Source organism: Aythya fuligula, chromosome 4, assembly GCF_009819795.1.
Source record: "Aythya fuligula isolate bAytFul2 chromosome 4, bAytFul2.pri, whole genome shotgun sequence".
Taxonomy (NCBI): Eukaryota; Metazoa; Chordata; class Aves; order Anseriformes; family Anatidae; genus Aythya; species Aythya fuligula.
The window spans coordinates 49,116,446-49,133,914 of record NC_045562.1 but is presented as its reverse complement, the minus strand read 5'-3'; the positions used below and the strand labels follow the sequence as shown (position 1 = coordinate 49,133,914).

At 35.8% G+C, this 17,469-nt stretch overlaps 1 protein-coding gene across 5 annotated transcripts in view; it reads left to right on the top strand.

Annotated features, from left to right (window-relative positions):
• The window catches only part of FIP1L1 (factor interacting with PAPOLA and CPSF1), a 44,177-nt gene that overhangs the window by 3,905 nt on the left and 22,803 nt on the right, over window positions 1-17,469 (top strand). For 3 of the 5 annotated variants that reach the window (XM_032185999.1, XM_032185998.1, XM_032185997.1), the window contains exons 4-9: window positions 2,128-2,231; window positions 4,398-4,462; window positions 5,523-5,630; window positions 6,523-6,653; window positions 6,942-7,010; window positions 9,645-9,754. In XM_032185999.1, the coding sequence (XP_032041890.1) occupies window positions 2,128-2,231; window positions 4,398-4,462; window positions 5,523-5,630; window positions 6,523-6,653; window positions 6,942-7,010; window positions 9,645-9,754 (587 nt within the window). The remainder of the gene's footprint in view (window positions 1-2,127; window positions 2,232-4,397; window positions 4,463-5,522; window positions 5,631-6,522; window positions 6,654-6,941; window positions 7,011-9,644; window positions 9,755-17,469) is intronic. The other 2 variants (XM_032186000.1, XM_032186001.1) reach the window with 1 other exon arrangement.

Sequence of the window (17,469 nt, the reverse complement as noted above, 5' to 3'; positions counted from 1 at the left end):
GGGCTGCTATATGAAAAATAGCCCGTACACAATGGGCATCTTTAGCTTGCAATAGTGGTGCAAAAAACTTTAGCATATTTGTGCAATTTTCAAGGCCTGGCTTCTTTCTAAACTGTATTTTTCTTCAGTAGGACTAATACTTTATGAAAGATACTCAGTCTTACTTAAAGTCGAGGAAAAAAGCTGCATATTAAAACTGAAAAGCTTTTTATTACAAGTGCACCAAAGGTTTTTCATGTTGACCCTAATACTGTATGTGGGCAGTAGCTTTAATTTTAAAATATTTCTGAAAGTTCTCATTGTCTCATGTTCCTTCCTTAGGGTTATTTTTATACTTGCATATCTTCATATTTTTCACCTATAAAAAACTAGCATTGTTAGGGTATCATTAGAACATCTTCATCAAATTGGTAACGTCATGGTAAGATCAGAAAATGGGAAAGGTTCGCATTAGGCAGCAACCTAGAAGAAGTACATGGCGTTGAAGTTGCTTGAATAAGAAAAGGTCAGTAGTTTTGTCTGTAGGGAACTAAGAAGTTATTGCTTGTGTGTGAAATTGGTTTTGGTTGAAAAGGTAGATGCTTCAGACAAAACTTTATTTTCTGTTTGATGCGTTTGTAATGGCTCACTACTGTGTGGGCTACCACGTAAGGGAATGGAGAACTTGTTCTCAGCAGTGGGGCATTGGAAGACTGTCTTCTGTCTTCAGCTGTCATTTACAGCAGATCTATTCTGATTAAAGCATTTGTTGTTTATTTTTTTTTCCATTGATTGGACACTTTATTGTTAAGTAAGTTACATTAATGTATAGCAAGGATTAAGTGCACTCCAACTTACCTTCCATGCAACTGCTTATTTTTGTCAAATTTATGTACCAGGCAAGTTAGTGGATGGTTAGATTTGGGCTAGAGCGCGGTTGCATGTGGATAACTGCAGGCTACCTGGCCAGAACCAACTTAGTTTTTGTATGTTTAGCCTCTTGCTGAAGGACTCAACAAAGATGTGGATAGGGGTGATTTGGCTGGTGACAAAATTGTTGAGGAAGTTGCTCAACAAGAAAACTGCTGTAAGAAAACTAATGAACTACAGCATATGAGCAAAAGTCCAGCATGAGTAATTGTTGAGTAGAAGAGAGAAAATAGAGGGTAGAAAAGTTTCATTTTCACAGTGACAGAAGGTCTCCTCCACTGGTGATTCTCTGGGGTGTTTTGCACAGCCTGTGCTGTTCAATGTGTTTATAAATTATTTGGTAAACTGGTTAAGTTGTGGGACCATGAGTTTTCTGATGTTACAGAGTTATTCAGGATAGTAAGACCAAGGACCATCTGTGGAGAACTGAGTGGTTAATAGATGGTTGGTGGAATTCTATGTAGAAAAAGAAGAGCAACGTTCATGGAAGGAAAAACAGCTTTATGAGTGCATTGATGGTCTCTGAGCTGATCATTACCATTTATGAGAAAGCCGCTAAGCTATGTGGAAAAATCCATTAAAATGTCATTTCAGTTGTTGTCTGGAGTCTAAAAAGCAGTCAAATTTTGGACCATAGCCAAAAGTGATTAGGGAGCAAAACAGAAGAGATAATTTTCTCACTACATAAATTCATATTTTGGTCACACCCTGAATTCTGTGCGCAGTTCTGTTCCCCTCATGCCATAAAGGCTTTGCTTCAGCAGCTGTAAAAAGTTGAGAGAAGAAGGGCAGCAAGAGTGTTTGAGTTGCTCTGGGTATATAGCTGAGGCTAGCAAGAAGCTGGTGTTACATACCTTTAAGCTCTTTCCTGAGTGGTAAGATAACAGTAGGACTGGTGTTTATGATCTAGGTAGAGGGAAGAAGGTATTAATGTAGTGGAAACAGTTTTATGCTTATTTAAGAAATACCACGTTTCCAAAACAGAAGCTTAATATTGAAGATACTTTCTTGTTTTGATCCCGATATTACCAATATTTGTAGCTTTTAAACTGATGAGCCTAACTTTTCTGTCGATGGTACTCTATCCTGAGGTCTAGGAAACAGAGAATTTCTAGGAAACAGATTTTCTTCTATTAAGGATGTCTAGGATGGGTAGTTTTGTCTGGATTGTTTTTTTAACTGCAAGTTAAACAAGTTAAGTTAACTTTTCCTTTGTAGAAGGTGACCGAGGCTGAGGATGACAGTGATAGTGATAGTGATGATGATGAAGATGATGTTCAAGTCACCATAGGAGATATTAAAACGGGAGCTCCACAGTACAGGTAAGTTATTTGCAAATATTAACTGGAGGAGCCTTAAAGATTACATTTAGTTATTAATTCAGGCTCTTTAATACTTGTCAATTACATTTTAAGCATAGGTAGCCTCAATGTATTTTTTCAACTCTTTAACAAAGTGTTTGTAATGATACAATGACTCAAAACAAAGAAACAAACAAAAAGTAAAAAGAAATCAAGGAAGTGTCTTAACTTACACAACTCTTCCTTTAACTTTTGTTCTCAGATTTTGAGAAATAGTTGCATTAAATATTTGTAAACTAGAAAGTTGTCTTTTTATTATGGAATAGCTATGTTACCTAGCATTTTTCGGGTCTTGTTTGTGACATTGATATTTTTGTTGCAAATGGAGTGGTAAGCACAGAGAACATTAGAAACATTTCTCCTTGGTCCTATTTGTTGTGGATACAGTTCTAATGAGAACTCTAGTTTCAATTCCTATTGATGTTCTGAAATAATGTTTTAATGTACTTCAGGATGCAGCTGCTAGTCTCTAGAGATGAATTCTCGAGATCGTGGGTTAGGGATTTGTATCATAATTTATTTATTTTTGCTACTGCTGTTGCTCCATGTTCCTTGTCTGTTGATAAAGGGCTTGTTTTTCATTGAGCGCTTTTAAAGAATGTTAATTTTATCCAAAATAATTAAGTAATATTTTTTGCTACACTGAAGTTTTATGAGGGAAGTGGTTTGCTTGTTTGTCTTGGCAATCCTAGTGTTCTTATGGTTATTAAAAGTTACTAGGATGTATTTTTTATTTAATTAGAATGAAGACAGGTGTGCAGGTAGGCCTGAATCATACGTTATTGTATTTTTAGCTTTAGAATTCAGGCAATACATTAATTTTTGAAACATATTTTTAAACTTTCGGTAGATCATATCCTAAAGTAACTATGCAAATCAAAGTGATGTCAAAAATAGCATTTCTTTCGATTCTTTGTCTGTTTCCAATAACTTGCAGTAGGCCTGTCTTTTAGGCAATGACCTCAAATTTTGTGAGACTAAAGCAAAACTAAACTTATTTTCTTAATGGAAAGAGCATTCACTAATTCAGAAAAGAATTAGCAGGTGCTCCACTATCCAATATGAGTAGAAAGTTTTATATTGAAATAGTTGTTCTGTGAAAAATCTTTTCTGGGCAAACTGGTCAGAAAATTCATGGAAGGGGCAGTCTTCTGAAACAAGCTCATAATTTCTGTTCATCTTAATGTCATTACAGAAAGTTACTTCATAGGATTAAATTATTTTTCTTACAGTAGTCACCCACTGCTTAAAAAATTTAAAAAAGTCATACACAAGTACAGCGTGGGATATCAGAAAAAGATATGTTTTGTACTGTTGTAGCATAAAGTAGAATGAAAAAAACTGCATGGAAGTGGTACGGTAAATCCTAACTCTCAACTATACACTGCCTTCTAATTATATGTTAATCTCATTATGTTTATGATAACACCTATGAAGATAAGGTATTCTGCACATAAGTGGTAATGAAAGCTAGCTCTTCCTGTTCCAAATGAACGGTGTTGAAATTCCCAAGGTAGTGAAATCAATTCAGTGTCTAGATTTCTGAATATATTTTCACGAGGAAAGTTCTCAAGTATTTTGGAAAGTGAAATTACAGATATTTTTCTATTGGTCGCACTGATAGATAATTGCTAGAAGCACATTGAAAATGCCATTCAGTCATCTTAAAGAAATGCTTGTATTTCCACTTCTGTACAGATTAAATAAAATAATAATGAAAGCAGCAAAGGATCTGTCTAAACCCTCTCTTTTATTTTGTTTTTTACCCTAATCCCCCGAGTGTCATCTGTATCCCTAAATGAATTTCGTTTCTCCTTTTTCTCTTCTGGTCCTGTCCATTCTTGTTTCTATCAAGGTCTTTACCCTTTCAACTCAGGAAGAGTGACTGGGACTTGCTTCACAACTGTTTATTAGTTGGAGAAGTTGCTACTGAGCATAGAAAGGTACTCTCTCTTGCTCCTAGGATGATCTCTTTACTTTTACAGTTACCAGCTTGGAAAGCTAGAGATTCAGGATGGTGATTGAGCCTGGGTCCAGTTTGTTTCTGGATCTAGCTAATTCTTGTTTTATATTTTCTTCTGGTTTAGAGTTTTCCCTGTCTAATTCAGTTTTCTTAATTTCTTTAAGTTACGGAGCAGCTCCTGTGAATCTCAATATTAAGACAGGAGGACGAGCTTATTCATCTTCTTCTGGTAAGAAAATGTACACCATGATATTACGAAAAATGCAAAAAAACCCAAAAACTCAGTAGCAATGCATAGTCTGTGTCTGTTTGCTTGTTTAGCCTGTATTTTTTTAGTTAGAGAATTCTTGCAGAATGTTCTAGTGTGAGGACAGACAAATACAGACAACTATTTGTCAAATGTTAGATAAATATAAAATTATTAGTGTTCTTAAATTGTTCAATGCTTATTGCTTTGTTTGCATTAAGTGCATCTGAAACCTTGTTCCATGTACATGTTTTTTTCTCTGTTGAGTGGCATTCTTTGCAGAGAGTGGACAATTCTAATTTATTTTTTCATTATTTATTTTTAATCAGGCAATCTTAAGCAGTTGGGTTCTTTGGGCGTTTACTGCCATTATTTAAAGTAAATGTAGTTATGCAAATAATTCTGTAGTCTTTGTCTCCTGAAAAATTTATTTGCATATCATCCATGGTTAATGGCATAAATATTATTAAGCTGATGATAACTATGAAAATTGATACATAGAAAGCTTGTCATCTTTTTATCATCCATCTGTAAATTGTCTAGTTTGCATAGGCTACCTGGAAAAGGAACAACAGGGTTAGAGGTATTCCTGGTGGTGTAAAATAAGTGATTCTTGTGATCCATGAATTCATAAAGTTAAGTTGTGGCACATGTGTGCACAGGAATATGCAAAATCTGAGTTCAAGGTGGAGAGTATGTGTTCACTTCTAACTGTGGGACTACAGTAAAGCTTTCTGTGCTTAAAACTCACTTTAAAGGGTTATTAATGAGTAGACTCTTTAAATAATCACCTGTTGAATTCAGGTTTTCTTATTTAAATGTTGCTGTCTGTATGGCTTTGCATGAAGAGTGATTTTGGTGCATAAGGGACATCAGAGGTTCTAAAAGCATATAATTGTTTCGGATGAAGGAAATAGCCTTCCTTTCTAAAACCTCTTGTTTGGAATAAATCTGGCTTTTAATTTTTATTTCAAGTGTTACAACTATTTGAACTCTTCTTAGCAGTGACACAAAGTTCTAACTTTCTAACTTTTCTGCACAGGTGTAAAAGTTAAAGGGGTGGATCTAGATGCACCAGGGAGTATTAATGGCGTGCCACTTTTGGAAGTAGATTTAGACTCTTTTGAAGATAAACCTTGGAGAAAGCCAGGTAATGCTCTGGTTTACATTAACTGATATGTATGTATTTAGAAGGTTATTTTAATAATAATTCCTATTTACTGCATGTAGAAATTTTTTACCCTACAGCTAGAAAGTACTGTATGATATGATTTACAAAAAGCTGGTAAGTTACCCATTGCCTTTGTGTTATGCCACAGTGTGTGGGTGTGCCATGTTTCTTAGTGTGCATCCCACACATACATCAACAAAAAGAGACTGTAGGATATACCTTAAAAAAAAATACAATTACATATATGCTGAAATCTCCTTGGTAATCTGTATGTCTGTGGATGTTAATGCTCTTGATCTGTGCCATATTACAGAAGATAAAGCAGAAAGGAAAATAGTTTGAGCATGTTTGACCAAGCAGCACAGTGAAACATAGCAGCTTGTGCTTCTTTGTGTTTGTACACAGGCATCCGTAAGCCTTGAAGAAGGAGCTGGTACCACATGGACTTCCTATGAGTCTCCTGTGTATACTGTCCAGTTGGCTCAAATCATTAGGCCAGACTTGTCTGGATGTTTGTTTTTCTATTGTCAGTGCCTCTTGCTGCCATGCATAGTTTATTTTAATGTTTTTATACTACATTGGCAATGCAAACAGCATCTTCAGAATGGAACAGAAAAAAAAGCCTTTGATAATATTCTGGTGTTTGAAAGTTTGACTGTTTAATCCTTCTTACAATAGAAGTATTTAATGGCATCAAATTAAACTAGGAGTCAGTGAAACAAAGAGTCAAACACAGTGTACATTTCAATAGCATGGCTTTGGATCAATACCTAATCCATTTTGATTCTGTAAATAGAGATACGTGTTTGGTGAGGAAAAAGAAAAGATGAATTTTGCACTGTCATAAAAACTTGTGCTTTTCTACTTAAAGGGGCTGATCTCTCTGATTACTTCAACTATGGGTTCAATGAAGATACCTGGAAAGCTTACTGTGAAAAACAAAAGAGAATACGAATGGGTCTTGAAATTTTACCAGTTACCTCAACCACAAATAAAATTACGGTAATTACTACAACTTTTTTTTTGTGGTATTCTGCACGCTTTTTTTCCCTGTAAAGCTGCTTGTGTGTCGTAAGCTTGTTTTGCCCAGTTCAGTGCATTTGTTGTAAAGTTTGCACCTGACTGCCCGCCCCTAAGCCTAGAATGTTCTTGAGTTGCTTTTCTGGCAATCTGTGTGGGTAGTGTCACAGTCTAGCTACAGCTAGATCGCATCTGTACCATTACTCAGAATGTGGCCCATGAGTTAAGAGTTGTATGGTATCTTAATGGGCAATGTGTTATTTAACTTAGGCTGAAGACAATGCTATGGAAGTAACACCAAGTGCAGAGATTCTCGATGGCAGATACCATCTTTTTAAGGTGAATTTTAGTAAACTTTTGTCGGTTGCTCTCATTTTTGTCGAGTATTGCTTCCCATGCCAACGCAGACTGATAGAAGAAAAACCGAAAAGGATGCAGCCATTATTTCAAACTCTCATCTTACATCGGTGACTTTTTCTGCATATGTCACAAAATGCTGAGTAAAAACTGTCGCTTTGTTCGTCATCCTTCTGCAAGCATGTGGGTTAGTGGCCTGGTGTACTAACAAATTTCCTAGTGAAACTAATTTTTCTTTATGTGATGGTTTATTATTTTTAGTTGTAGCGCATTTGTTTGTGCAGATTAAAGAACTTGTATAGATGTGCTGGGGAAGCTTTGTAGATTATAGCATGTTTATTTTTCTTGTGGCCTTGTAGCTTTTATTTTGTTTTGTAGCACTTATCCTTGGCAATTCCGAGATGTGAAAATCAATCTTTCTTATTTTCCTGTTGTCCTTTTGAGATTAGATGGCCATAAATCAAGTTATATATGTCATCTTTCCATTAGGAAATGCTGATTTGCAGGGAGCAGAAAAATGTATTTGGCAGGATTTATCTTTAGAATTGAACACTGCTTTCAACTTCTTATTTTCTAAAATACTCTTTTGTTTGACACTAAAGTTAAAATACAGAGGTTTTTATTCTGTTCAGTATGCAGACAGTTTTGTTCTTGAACTCTCATTAAACTAACTTGGAACTGTTTGTTGCTTTCTTCTGTATACTCCTGTAACAGAAGTGTCAATTGCAGACGAGTATTTTTGGTATCATTTGTTTCCCCTCATGTACTACTAGAGGGCATCCAGATATTTTAACTTTATCTTAGCAAGAACAGATCAGAAGCTCGTGGGGCTACTTGCCTTCCTCATTTGTCACAATAATAGTGCTATGGAATGGGGGAAATGCTGGATAGTGGGAGTTAGGATTTTTCATCGTAGCTGATGACTGAAGGTGCTCTCAAATAAATGTTTTTTGAACTTTTGTCCTGAAGGAAGAAGGATAAGTATTCCAAACCAAAGCTTCCCCTATTTCTTTCTCAGTATTGACTCTGGAGTTTCTAGAGGTCCAGTGATGAAACAGTACTTTTGTACTTTGTGTCGCAAGGGTTGAAGTAGGAAAGAGCTCGTAACGCATTTTACATGAAATGTGAATATAATTGGTATCCTGTTAATAATAATCTCTATTCTTCTGAAATACGAAGTCTCCCATTGTTTGGATGAATCTTCTATAACTGACAAGACTATCTCCTACATTTTCAAGTTACTCATTAATTATTAGAAATCTTAGATTTTTCATATAAATACTTAAACCACACTTGATATTTTTAATATTAAAAGGTTTTCATATTTGTGGATACTGAAGGTAATTCAAATTTTAAGGAATCTTAAATACTTACGTGCTTTCATGGATTTGCTACAGAGGTGTCTGTGATTAGAAATGAGATCCTGCAAAAGCTTAGCAGTTCACTTGCCTACAAAAGCTGTGAGAACAGAGTCCATATGATGTTGTATCATGACTGAACTAACTGGGTCTCTGTACAGTAATTAGTATTTATTGCTACTTATGAAACTGTTAAGATACCAGGGATTTTAGATAATTAAACATCCAGGTTAAATAAATGCAAAATGCTTTTAAGGTTTCAGGATTACTTCTGTGTGTGTGTGTGCTGTTAAAAGGCTGTTCCTTTTAAGTTTAAAAGGTTGGGGTTTGAGTTGTCTTAATGATTAATACATTTTTGGCTACTAGCTTCAAAATAGTTTTGTTTGTTTGTTTCCACTTGGAAGGGCACTTTATTTAAATAACAAATAAAATATTTGTGGTTGTGTGGCTGATCCAGTCAGTAGGAGTGTCTTTAAAAGCTTAGTCTGTAATGATCTATTATGCTAACCCATGTAAGTTTTTCTTTCATATTTCATGTGCTGTTGAAGACAAACAGTACGTGAAGTAGTTGCTCTAAAGCTCTTGCATAGTTTTAATAATGTCTCTATGGAATTTTGCAGTACGGCAGAAACAACAGTATGCTTTTAAAGTATTTAATTTAATTCAAACTAATGGAAAACCTTGTAAAGTTGGCATAATCCGGAGCATGAGGTGACTATTCCTGGTGTGACTGGGAAATTAAGTAGTTACTAGATTTTCTTGTCAGTAAAGCAGAGAGAAGGGATTTGCTTTCTTGTCTCATAGTTTACTGTCGGGTAGCAAACTTAGTAGATAATTCTGTCATTAAGATTATGGAGTTGGGTTGGTTGGTTTGTTTTTGTTTTTAATCATTTTGCTTCTTTAAAAATTAAGATGTTATTTTGTTTGTACAGGAAATTCTCCAAGAAAATCAGTTGGGTGTGTTGTTCACGTCCAAATCAAATAAGTTGAAAATAAATATTAGAACTGTATAGTTTTTGCTAATAAATTGTTCTCTGGCACATTGATTCTTATACATACTAAATACAGTACTTAAGTTATATAGTCTTTTAAAATATAGTATTTTATTAGCTGTGCAAAGGTGTTAGTTCTTTTTAAATCTGATTAAGGTTGGACTTTCTTTTTGTGTTGGCTATGTGCTGTGTTGAGTGTTGGGGCTACTATACTTCTGAGTTAAACTAACGATAAAACAAACTAATGATAAAACATTATTTTGAAGGTACAGCAGGGCAGAACTGGAAATTTGGAGAAAGAGTTGGCAGTGCAGTCGACCAAAGCTGATTTCACATCTCCTCCTGCCTTATTCAAATCAGGAATTCCAACAAACAGGTCAGTTAGACAGTTGTAACTCAAGACCAAAACCCTTTTTATACTGTTACTTCTGTGTATTTCAACTTCATGATTTTTGTAGGAAAAAAACAGAATTTGTTTCTGTAATAGGTAGAAGTGGTAGGAAGAGCAAGCTATTGTAATCGCTTGTAGCTTTCAATCACCTTTACACAGGAATGCTGTGCTCCCTTCTTGTCGGTTCAGAAAATAGAAAGTAGAAGGAGAGGGGATAAAATCATCAGGACCAAGTTACAAGGGAGCTGTAAAAGTGCGGGTGTTTGTGTATGACACCATGTTGTCTGTGTAGAAGGAGATTGGCCAACAAAATGTCTCCAGCTAGCATCTTTTTTGTTCTCTACCTTTGGGTATTAGCTAACACACCTTTTCAGTTAACCAAAATTGCATTAGGCAACTATTTCTTCAACCGTTGGAAGGATTCCTGGAACCCATTCTTTTTCCTGTAAGGTAGCTTTAGCTTCTCCATATTTTAATATTTTACTGCACTTTCTTTGAAATGGGAGGATAATTTCTTACTAGAGTTTCTTCCCCTCCTTCTCCCAGCCCCAGGCTTTAATAAGTTCTGCTCTTAATTGTAAGCTGCTGCTACGTGATACCTGGCACTTAGCTGAGAACAAATCCGTGCTTCTGCTTTACTTATGAAGTGATTTCATTTAGGAGCTTTGTTTTTGTGTAAATTAAAAGTCATTGTATTGTACGTCATGGCAGGTTGTACGCTTTCAGCAATTTAAAGATTAGTGTCTATAACTCGCTTTTAGTGGAGCATCCATAAGTATCTTGACTAACTCAGGCACTCGTGTTTATTTATTCCACCCTTTTTGATTCAGTTTAACACCCAAATATGTTTGGCTTGGTGGGGGGGAGTTGTACTTGATACTTTTGCTTGCATTTGCCTTTCACTCCCCTCCAAGTGACCTAAATTCTTTTCTGACCTATTAGGTTTTAGTAGATTTGAGTTGTTTTATTTTTTTTTTCTTTGTCTGAGAAGCGGTATAAGTCTTCCACACTTTGTACTGAACCTGTAATGATGTTTTCAATTTTCTTTTCTGAGTTGCTTCTAATTTATGATGTTCTTATAATGGAGGTCTCAAAATTGCACCCAGTGTTCACAGGGAAATGATTCAAAGTCTGTATCTAGCGCAGATCTTACAGAATTTCCATTCTTGATGCATCTCACTAGTGGACAGAGAAATCTCTAAACGCTTTAGGAAGTAGTTTCTGACTGGGATATTAAAATATAGCTAAGCTTAAATTTTTGGAAAAATGCATTGTGTAAATTGTGATTCTGTGAAATGTGCTTTTATCGTGAAAAAGTTTAATACTTTAGGGTCATACATGTGCGTGGTATAGACTTCAAAAGTAAAATCTTTGTCATACGCTCTAGCTAGAATAAATACCTTACTCTAGCTGTCTTTATACCTTACCTTTATCTGTTCCTTTTTTTTCCCTGCGTGAAGCTAGCAATTCCAAGTTTAAGTGACGATCTTTCAACTTTTTAGAGATTCAAACTTAGTGTACTGGTTGTTAGTCAGATTTTTCCTCAGAAATGTCAGGCTCGTCTGTTTTGTTCCAGGAACTGAGTTTACCTCATACAGGTTTCCCAACCTTTGCTTTCTGTTAAGAGTGCAAAGCCAGTAAATCAGTTTGGTCTGTTGCATAGCTAAAGAGGAAACAAAACAAACATTTCCAGTTCTATCATTTGTGCATTCCAGTGGTTAGAATAGACCATCTTATATAGGCTTAGCCTGAATACTGTAATTGTAGGTGGTTACAATGGCAAAGCTGACTTCTTCCCATATTTCTTATCTGCTGTTTTGGCTACATTAGATTAAAACACATTCTCGTGTAAAGAGGATGGTGTTTACCAAGTGGTCAGAAGAGATTTTGAAAGAAAACAATGTGCTCAGAAGTGTAAGACTAGCTCAGCAATTATGTCTTGACCGTATGGGTTACATACGTCTGCTCAAGTAACTTCTCCAGAATACAATTACCGTTTTTTTATAAAAACTGCATTAGTGATTTCTTTATACCAGGCAGTGTTTTATTGGATTGTTTTCTTTAAAGAGCTTTTTTTAGGTAGGCAGGATTTTTTCAACAGTTCGGTTCTACAATAATTTAAAGTAATTGCCTTTATGCCGTGAGGCATTTGTAGTAGAGCATTGTTGTGAAAGTGCTAGAAGCATTTCTCACCTAGACATCTCTCGGCTTCTAGCAGTAGTTGATATATTTGGTGAAAGGGAGGGAAAACTGGTGCAAGTGGATATAGTCACATTGGTGTGGGAATTGGTAAGGAGCTGGGAATGAGGAGAAGAGGAATTCAAAGAGCAGAAAAGATAGACAAGAAAAGAAAGACCTAGACAATTTATCTCACCAGAAACAGCGCCTCTTCTCAGTCACAGACAAGCACTGCCTCCAGAAAAGCCAGTTCAGGCAGAGGGAAGTGGCAGGAATGATATAGGAGGGCTGAATCATCCAACTTAAGGTAAGAAAAAAAATAATAATCAGGGCATGGTCCTGATTTAGCATTTTAGTCCCCCATTTATTAGTCAGGGCTGCCACATCACTTCATGGAAAATTTGACGCGTAGATATTGCAGCACATACATGTATTTCCCTTCAGTGGGAAGTCAGGGGACAGATAGTGTTTTTTGCTGTTTGTTTGTTTGTAAACAAGCATTAAAATATTTTTGTGCCCATTTTTTATTTTCATTTTAGTAGGTGCTTAGCAATAGCAATCTAAATTTGGCCCCTGTCCTCAAAATTTCTCAAAGGTCCATCAGGAATATTCATTACCAATACGGAAGCTGCATTTTACAAAGTAGAAACAGAATTAGTGCTCACCTGCAAATAAAAGTTACGACTTCACTAGAATTGCTTCCTGTTTTATTCAAAGAAAAAATCAGTGGGTTGTTCACACTGTGAAAGTTTGAGAAATTGTGCTTGAATTTATAAACAATCACAGTCTTAATCTGAGCTATTTAGGTTGTGTAGGAATGAAACTTGAAACTCTTGTCTTGATTGTTTTGGTAGTTAGGGCTGCTGAATTGCATTAGTGTTGTGTAACCCTGAAGGAAAAGTTATAGCATAATGGAAGTGGTTTAGTAAATGCACATCATACGCAAACAACATAATGTTGAACAGAATGCTTGTTCGCTAGATGCAGTTAAGATTCATTTTATGCTTGGTCACTGTTAAGGTTAAAAACTGAAGGAATCTCTTTTGAGTATAACATTTTATGGATTGTGAAGAGAATTTGACATATTTCAAAACTGTCCTCACCAGCCAGGTCATTGAGATATCTTGCTGTTTTGTAGAGCAGTACTTGTCTTTACATCATTTGTCATGGTCTGTAAGATAGTATTTATTTAGTAGCAGAGGAATAAGTAGAAGTTTCATTTAAAAGCTGGATGCAAAAACTGGCACTTTCTCGTTACTGTAATATCTAGAATAGCTCCCTATCATATAACTTGGTTCTGTCAGGTACTGTTGTTTTTTTAGCTCCCATTTATGCTTTTTTGGGTTATTGCTAAAGAGTACATTGCATGTAGATGAATTTTGCTTTCAGGGAAATGTGCTTGGACCTTTCTCTAAATAGAATTTTTATAGAAAATGGATTCGTGGAAAGAAAATGGATTTTTCATCACTATGAAAAAATACAGGTTTCTTCTGTTTCATGAGCTGGCCTTGCAAAATTAATATTGAAAATTCCGATGGATAATGAATTATTTTGAAGAAATGTCTGTTCTGTATATAAAACCAAAATCTTGCTTATTCTATTAAATTTGTTTGCTTTTTTTTATATGCATCAGTAGTAAATGAGCTCAAAAAAGTTGAGAATGTCCTCAAGAGGAGGAAAATAAAAGAACAAATTGCATAAACAAGATAAGAAGGAAAATAGAAAATTTTCTGTAGTCTAGTATAATTCTTAGTTATATAGTCTAGTGAATAAAAGTGGTATCCAGTAGTTAGACCTCTTTTGAATTCTGGAAATTGTTGTTTCAAAATACAGTTCATTTTTTACCTTACAGGTGCTGGAGATAAAAACTGTTTTCTAAAGCTGTGTAGAAAATTGCTTTTCTTTTTTTTTTCTTTTTCCCTTCAATTTCTTTTTGCTGTGTAAAACCTAAATAATCTCTGTTTGTCATAAGAGATTGAGATAGCTCTCTGAATTAATTCTCCAGGGAGGGCAGTCTTCATAGTGTGAATAGCTCATAAATAACCATTTGTTAATTAGAGTGAAATCATGCACTGAGTTGCTGGAATGTCCTTTTTAAGCTGTACTTTGCGTGAACTCTGCTATGGGTTCATGTGTGTCCCACACGTGTGGATTGCCTTTTATGATCGGGTGTATCCATTGGGATTGCATCTGTATCCCAGGTGCCCTGGTTGTGTAAGGGGCGAACCAAGTCCCTTCTTTTCTTTGCAGATAGCACTGAGACAAACCTAATGATGCCTGTTCTTATCATTAAGTCAGACAGTAATTGGCTGAGCAGTCTTTGAAATTTCCCCACGTGCCAACTTGCTGTGACTTAGTGAAGATCCAAGGCTTCATATTGGCCCCTCTTAAAAAGCTGCTCCACTGTTGTATCCTGGACACTTCAGATGCCTCTTTTTGCATAAGTGAAGATAAAAGTTTTTGACAAAGGTGTTGTCTGCTCCATTTGCAAATGAACATAGGCCTTCTTTTATTGGATCTCAAGCTCTTCTAATAGGGAGTACTTTGTGCAGTGTTACATCAGTCTAGGAAATAGAGAGTTTGTCGACTTCACGGTATGATTGCAAATTCCTGAACTCATCCCTCATTAAGGAAATGAAATCTTTCGGCTGTTCGGTAGAACAATGGACATCAGGAAGTGTGTGTGTATTTGTAAAACACCAGTTTAGTGAGAATGAGTAGATCACAGGCATACTCATCAGACTCTTATCTGATCCTGTAGCAGTGTTGGTGTTGATGCAGGTATTACTGTAATGCCCAGCACTCTTCCATGGCTGTCCAGTGCATGTTTTCAGCCTTGATTCCAGGAGCTGCTGACAGTATGCAAATAGTGGAAGACAGGGCGAGTCTTCATTTGAAGTACCTCGCTACCAAGTGGAAGCCCTGTAAAACGGTGGAGTGAGCCAAGCAGTGAGTCATCCAAGGGACTTACTGCTTTAGAAGAGACTTATCTAACATATAAAAAGGACTAAAGCTAGGTAAAATGGAAGTTTTCTTGGGTAAGATGTGAGATAATTAGAGAACATATCGATGCTGGAGGAAAAGCAGTGTCTTAGAGCTCTGAAACCAAATGGGCTGTCAGATTGAAGAATGAGACAAAGCTTTCTTGTTATACACAAAATTCACTTGTCCTTTTTTATTTTGTTTTAGTGAAACGTGGTTGGTTTAGCAAATATTTTATAATACCTGCATTTGCAATTTGGTTACTAAAATAGCAGTCCAGACAAAGTCCAGCCATGCTGGATTACCATGTAAAACGGCAACTGGGGAGGATTAGGAAAGCAGGTGTTGATTGTTTCAGCACTTAGGCTGAAACAATCCAGAAGTCTTGATTTCTAGGCTGGGATGTTAGGATCAGAGAATTTCGTCAACTTGTGTTATCCTTTGAGGGGCTGCTGTATAGTTTACGTCACTGTAATTTGCAGATGTGTTGTCGGGCTCTCGTACCATTGGATCTTTTTTTCCCTCCAAACCCTTGTGCTTAATGAGCTTGCTTTGAAATCCAGGAGCTGCAAACCCAAATATTGCAGAGCACTGCTGACAGGGCATTTGGATCATCCTCAGTGTGCAGTCTTCCAAGGAGCTTTCAGCTGATCTCCCAGCTATTTGCATTAATCAGTTTAGTAGTCAACTATACTGCTAGAAAAAAAAAATAAGAATCAGGAGCATCTCTTCTAAAAACTAGAATTATTTTTCTCTTTCTTTGCATTTAGATTCTGAAATTTCTAAAAGCTTTTCCCAGTCTTTCATCTTGCTCTGTATCTCGCTGTTGATAAATATTGTCAATTTTCTTTACTGTGATGTCCTTTACAGGTGTGGCACTGGTGTACCTTTGTTTCTCTCATCCCTTAGAAGTGTAATTTTATACCTTGTTTTCTAATGGAGTTGACCTAAGTGAATCCAGCTTTTTAACCTCTTTTAGAAATTAATTGCGGGCTGCAAAGCAGATGGGTATTATTGTATCTGTATACAAATTAGAGTTTCAAATTCTATAAAGCTAGGTTTCTGGATTTTCATTGTTTTGGGGCTGCAGACAGGAATGTTAAAACTATACTTACATTCCTCCTAGCTTCAAAGTAGTGATTCCATATTATCACAAAAACCAGGTTTTAGTTATAAGAGGTGACATTCAGATCTTTGTCATACCATTTTCTGGTCTGGCAGCTATAATCCTTTATTTGAGTATGTTCCCAAGTGGCTGATTAATTGAAGATTTTGAGAGACTTGATTATGCTTCAAATGGTAGTGCTTGTGTCCCACGGAATGGTGTCTTTACTATCAGTTCAGTGTTTTTATTCTGCTTTGAAAGGTTAATAAATAAATACAAAAAAAAAAAAAAAAGTAATGCACAGTTGACAGCTGCGTGGCAAAGAACTCAGATGTTCTTTTGGGCTTAAACATACCTCTCTTAAGAGACTATGTGAGTACATAACGGGAGTTAAGAATTTTGTAGTAGGAACAGTTTCAGTCTAACAAGCATAAGCTTAATATGTTGACGGGTTTGAAACTGAAGTGAGATACATTTACATTAAAAATTCACACATAAACTCCAGCATTCATTGGAATAATTTAGCAGGCATTGTGAACTCTATCACTAAAAAATTAAATTCCAGATTTTTTTTTTCTAAATAAGATGCGGTTCTTCAAATGAAAACTTAACTAAAGGATGGTATATGGCCTTCCATATGTAGCCATCCAGACAAGAGGGTTTGGTTTAGAATCTATAATTTTATGTCGGCAGATTTCCTGACATACTGATGCCAATACTCCAGGTTTCTTCTCTGTCTCTCAACTTATTTTTAGTTCCACTTAAAAGTGTTTTTATAATTGGTAGTAAAATAATTCTTTTCTGTAGTGCAGTTTTGTATTCCATTTTCCTTAGTGGTCTGTATGTTGCTATTTACTGCAGCAATTGTTATGATTGTATAATATAAGAATTTTAACATTTTCCTGATACTTTATAGCCATAAGTATTTTATAGACAGTGCAAAAATGTTTATCATAAGAAAACAAAGTCAAAAAATTAAGAGGTAGCTAAGACTTACTGCATTTGTTCCTGTAGTATTATCACTTTGTAAAAAATCTAACAGTGCTTGCTCTTGGTCAGGAAATGGGCATGAGGTGTCCAAACTGTTGCTGTGAAGATGAAAACGGGATCCTGGTGTGAAGGCTTTTGACATGTTGGTCAGCATTCCTGGTGGACAAAGAATAACTTTAGCTATATTTTACTCTTTTTAGCATGTCCATAGAAAAACTCACCTTTCTCCTACTTCAAATTAGGAGTCTTTTCTTTTGGAATGTGGCACCAAAATACAGACTTCCTGGTATAACAGGCCTTCATGAAGTTTATCCTTACTTAACCAGAGCAGTTAATTTTTGTGTGAGTACTTCTGATGACAGTCTTAAAAAAGAGAGTGAAACACCAGGTTACAAATATACGTACAGGCTAGTGCTTAAAGTAATCTGTATGATCTCATCAATAT